This window comes from Cucurbita pepo, unplaced genomic scaffold, assembly GCF_002806865.2.
Source record: "Cucurbita pepo subsp. pepo cultivar mu-cu-16 unplaced genomic scaffold, ASM280686v2 Cp4.1_scaffold001270, whole genome shotgun sequence".
Lineage (NCBI taxonomy): Eukaryota > Viridiplantae > Streptophyta > Magnoliopsida > Cucurbitales > Cucurbitaceae > Cucurbita > Cucurbita pepo.
The window spans coordinates 68-4,613 of NW_019647453.1; the positions used below are offsets into that span (position 1 = coordinate 68).

Sequence of the window (4,546 nt, forward strand, 5' to 3'; positions counted from 1 at the left end):
CTTGTGGCCCAGCCCCGACAAATTTGGAGTCATGTTTCCCGCCTTTTGCCATTCGATTATGTTTACGGATAGATAATGACGTAATTATCGATGGATTTTGTTAATTTCATTTTTTAATTGTTTAAATATATGATTTCTTTTATTTATCCATTTGTCCTCGTACTTTGAATAATTTCACATTCATCTTCCATCTCATACTTATCTTCCTTCTAGTTAATTTACGATATAATTTATTAGGTAAATAAAGACTTATGTCGGGATACATTGAATAATACTCTTGGTTAATTTAATTTTTTTTCATAATATATAAGATGAATTATTTCTATCTCTGACTTTGTATAATTTGTTTTTATCTGGGATACATATTTGGTATCAGTTGAGTCATTATATCTATTTTTTAACTCTAGTGAATTGAGTCAAATTTAACCGTCTCAAAGTTAAATTGGTGGGTCTTTTGTTTATATTATTCTCAATAAAATAGCATTAATGGTGATGTATAAAGCATTTACTTGCTTTCCTTTAAATGTGGAATATAAAATTAAATTTATTACTCAACATATGTATTGTAGGTTAAAATCAATTAGCTTGATTTAAATAGATTCTCAATACAATTTTTAAATAAAAGTCATTTATATATATATCTATATATATATATAGATATATATATATATATTCACTGCTGTTGACCATTAAAATTTGTAAATTTTGCCTATTTTGAAACTAGGATGATCATTGATTATAAAAACATACCTTATTTGTCATGGTACAAAATTAAAACAAATGGTGAAATTTTCCACAATAAAAATTAAAATTTACAGCAAACAATATAAACGATATCAAAATATTAACTAATTACGGTGCCATAATGATATGATGATATGATATAAAATTAGTTTTCACTTCCTTGTTTCACTCCCCTTATAACTTTGCTTAAAATTAGTTTTATATTAATTTTATTTAATACATATGTTAAAACATGTAATAAAAATTTAAATTTAGTATCATTTTTCTCTAAAATTTTAACAATTTTGATCAAGCATGTCAAGAATCACAAGTTTCGACAATGATATGATATAATTCACTTTGAGCTTGAACTCTCGTGATTGATATGATATAATTTACTTTGAGCTTAAACTCTCGTGAATTTTTTTATTCATAAATTCATGATCTTCCTCTTCATCCGTGGACGTGGGACTAATTTTTTTAATAATCCTTGGTAAGGCATATATTTTATAAGTTGGATGATAAAATTATTTTAAGTACAGAATAAATTACAAGAGCTTTTAATTCAAATATATATTGATATATTATTTTAATTACAGATTATCCTTAATTATATTGCCTTTTTAAAACATACCTGATTGAGTCCGATGCATGATCATTATTGATGTTCAATCTGATATAGTATGGATTGTCTTAGAGAGAAATAACATAAGAGATAGAGAGAAAGAGCATGGTTTTTATTTATCTATGAATAAGAAGTTTGATAGAATTCAGTCAGCTACATCACCACAACACAACCAAACATAGAATCAACTATTCATCAAATGATCACACATTCGATCGACTGACCCGTGCCCGACCGCAAAACTTGGTGTTGAGATCTCATTCCCATTCGATTCAACATGAAGGCCTTCGACCTAATAACGCTCCCTCTCAACAGCAAAACTTGGTGGTGATTTCTCATTCCCATTCGATTGTTGACGGAGGCTTCGACGTGATGTCTTGAACAACCCTGTTTACGCCCCGAACGCTATTGCAAATTTTTCTTGCCACATTATCCAGGAACTGATGTTCAAAGTTAAACCTGCATCATCAACCATCCCACATTATCAATGAACTGATGTCCTTACAGTAAATACATTTTCTGCACGGTTGGACATAACTGGACTCATTTCATTTCATGTGTTAGACTACAGGTCACAAGAACAAACAGCAAAACCAGATGCTTGTGAATCTACAAGTGTGTGCAGGTCAGTTCAAAACGATTTTTTAAGGGAAAAAGAAGGAAACCCAAAACAACCAAACAAAAGCTACCACACCGGACCTACACAGATGTGTCAATTTCCTCTGTTTTTCGGGTTTTAACTTAACGTTCCTACTTGACGTAAACCAAGAGAATAATTTAGGAATGCAACTTAGTTTCTTTCATATAAGACTAGAAGAAGCTGACAAGGATTTACCAATCTGCTGTCATTCCATCTTGACTTGTAACAGCTCTCAGAGCAACAACATGAGAATGTGTCCTTTGGTCACCCTGAACTCCAACTGATTTTATGGGTAAAAACACTGCAAATGCTTGCCATATTGAATCATACAGCCCAGCATCCTTGATTGACTGAATAAAAATCTCATCAACCTGCAACCATAATTATAGCAAACTAAATATTCTTCACAAACAGGAAAGGTAAAAGTTTTGACTCAACGCCGCTTGAAGTTACCTGGCGAAGAACCTCCAATGCATTGCCTTCTGTTACATCGCCCAGCACTCGTACAGCAAGACCAGGCCCAGGGAAAGGGTGGCGCTTTAGAAACGCATCAGGAACATTCAATATCCTCCCGAGTTGGCGTACCTTTAAATTTGAGATTTTATTCAATGTTTATTAATAAATACAGAATGTGATACAACACAGACAAGTGTATATCAGTAGAAAGATCAAAACCATTACCTCGTCCTTAAAGAGGAGCTTAAGTGGCTCAATAAGTTTCAGTTTCATGTCCTTGGGAAGTCCTCCGACGTTATGATGACTCTTGATCGTGTGGGAATGGTTTCTTCCAGATCCAGGTGGCGGGCAAGATTCAATTACATCAGGATACAATGTGCCTTGGACCAAGTATGAAGGCTTCTTACCAATTTTAAGTTCCAAATCATGGCCAAATGAATCAAATATAGAAATAAACTCTTTCCCAATTATTTTTCTTTTCGCCTCAGGATCTACTACACCTTTAAGTTTGCTAAGAAAATGATCAACTGCATCAACACAAGTAACAGGCAAATGAAGATCGCTTTCAAAGGTTTCCATAACACGTTCTCGTTCTTTATACCTGCCATGTAATCACAAAGTGACATTATGAACTTTGCAAACAAACATGGTGAGCCTTATTTATATCAAAACAGGACAAAATCTGTACCGCGCAGTTCTACTTCTGTAGAGGTACATGGGATAGATCTTCCCCTTTGAATTATAGAAAACTTATATTTTTAAAAGTCAACCGGACAAAATTTTCATCATTCACATTCAGGACATAAAATCAAATTCTGTACCTTAATAAACCATTGTCAACAAAAACACAGTGAAGCCTTTCCCCAATTGCCTTATGAACAAGAGTTGCAGCAACGGTTGAATCCACACCTCCTGATAATGCACATATGACGTGAGCATCTGGACCAACAGTTTCTTTGATTACTTTAATTTCTTCATCTAGTATATTCTCCATCTTCCAGCTAGCGGTAATTCCACAGACATCAAAGAGAAAATAACGCAACGTTTCCATTCCTTCTGGTGAATGAGTAACCTACACAAGATACACAAGTTCAACTTCTCGTAGAAATGACAATTATATGCCACGAATGATATCACTTCAGTTCATCACAAAGCAATATTTGTTGCCCCCATCCCATTCAACACTTGGCCAATAGCATGATCTTTGAAAACCGTAGAAGAAACTAATTAAAGGCTACAAACTACTGAAGATTCTCCTTTCATCAGTTCAACCCAGAAAACATGAGTAACGTTACTTACACGTAGCAATATATTTCAATACATCCAAAGCCTACAATAGTAGTGCTAGACATGATTAGATAACGTAAAAACATAATTCTTCAACAATATGTGGACCCAGCATATTACTTTATATAAGCTACATCAATACACTCGGGACTTGCAGAAGCCTGAGAAAACAAAATCCTGGGCTGAAGGTGAAAACTAGAAACCTGGTTTTGAATAAGCCACAGAAGCCAAAAAAAAACTCTCATATCAAAATATTTCTCAAGCCACCTCCAAGAAGGAGTTTATATTTGAGGTGAAACTCAAACAGGTAGTCCTTTAGATAAAAGTAACGCAAATTTGGCCTTCTCGAACTAGTTTTTTAACAAGGCATCACACATACAAAATCCAAAGTTCGAAAAACTCAAACAGCATCGAGGTGGAACTCTCCAGAAATTAAACAAACATGTGGTCAATCTTAAATCTGAAAACGGAATATTATTGCAAAACAACACGCAAAGAAAGAACGTAAAGTTCCAATAGCTCATCAAAACAGAATACAGAGTACAAAGTAAAAAGAAAAAAAAAATGAACCCCATTACCTCTGGATGATACTGTAACCCAAAGAACTTCTTTGAATGATTTTCCACAGCCGCGACGGACCCTTGTTGACTCCTCGCCACCACTTCAAACCCCTCAGGAAGTTTCGCCACCTCATCACCATGGCTCATCCAAACAGCTTGCCTGTCCCCAACCTTCTTAGTCCCAAACAACCCTTTAGCCTTCTCCACCACAATCTCCATTCTCCCATACTCCTGCTTCTCCCCAACCTTCACCAC

At 34.5% G+C, this 4,546-nt stretch overlaps 1 protein-coding gene across 1 annotated transcript; it reads right to left on the minus strand.

Annotated features, from left to right (window-relative positions):
• Positions 1-1,439: 1,439 nt before the first annotated feature.
• On the minus strand, positions 1,440-4,540 carry LOC111786271 (GMP synthase [glutamine-hydrolyzing]-like). The gene is made up of 6 exons (XM_023666581.1): positions 4,310-4,540; positions 3,266-3,516; positions 2,670-3,045; positions 2,442-2,573; positions 2,184-2,359; positions 1,440-1,807 (listed from the first exon to the last, which is right to left on the minus strand). The coding sequence occupies exons 1-6, from the start codon at positions 4,508-4,510 to the stop codon at positions 1,684-1,686; spliced, it is 1,260 nt and encodes a 419-aa protein (XP_023522349.1). The 5' UTR covers positions 4,511-4,540; the 3' UTR covers positions 1,440-1,683.
• Between the last annotated feature and the right edge of the window lie 6 nt (positions 4,541-4,546).

Excerpts from the sequence above, each read along its gene's own strand:
- LOC111786271 (XM_023666581.1), bottom strand. The coding sequence starts at position 4,510 with ATGGAGATTGTGGTGGAGAAGGCTAAAGGGTTGTTTGGGACTAAGAAG. Across the intron at positions 2,574-2,669 it reads AGCTCCTCTTTAAGGACGAG|GTACGCCAACTCGGGAGGAT; the intron begins GTAATGGTTTTG and ends TCAAATTTAAAG. Across the intron at positions 2,360-2,441 it reads CATTGGAGGTTCTTCGCCAG|GTTGATGAGATTTTTATTCA; the intron begins GTAACTTCAAGC and ends TTATGGTTGCAG.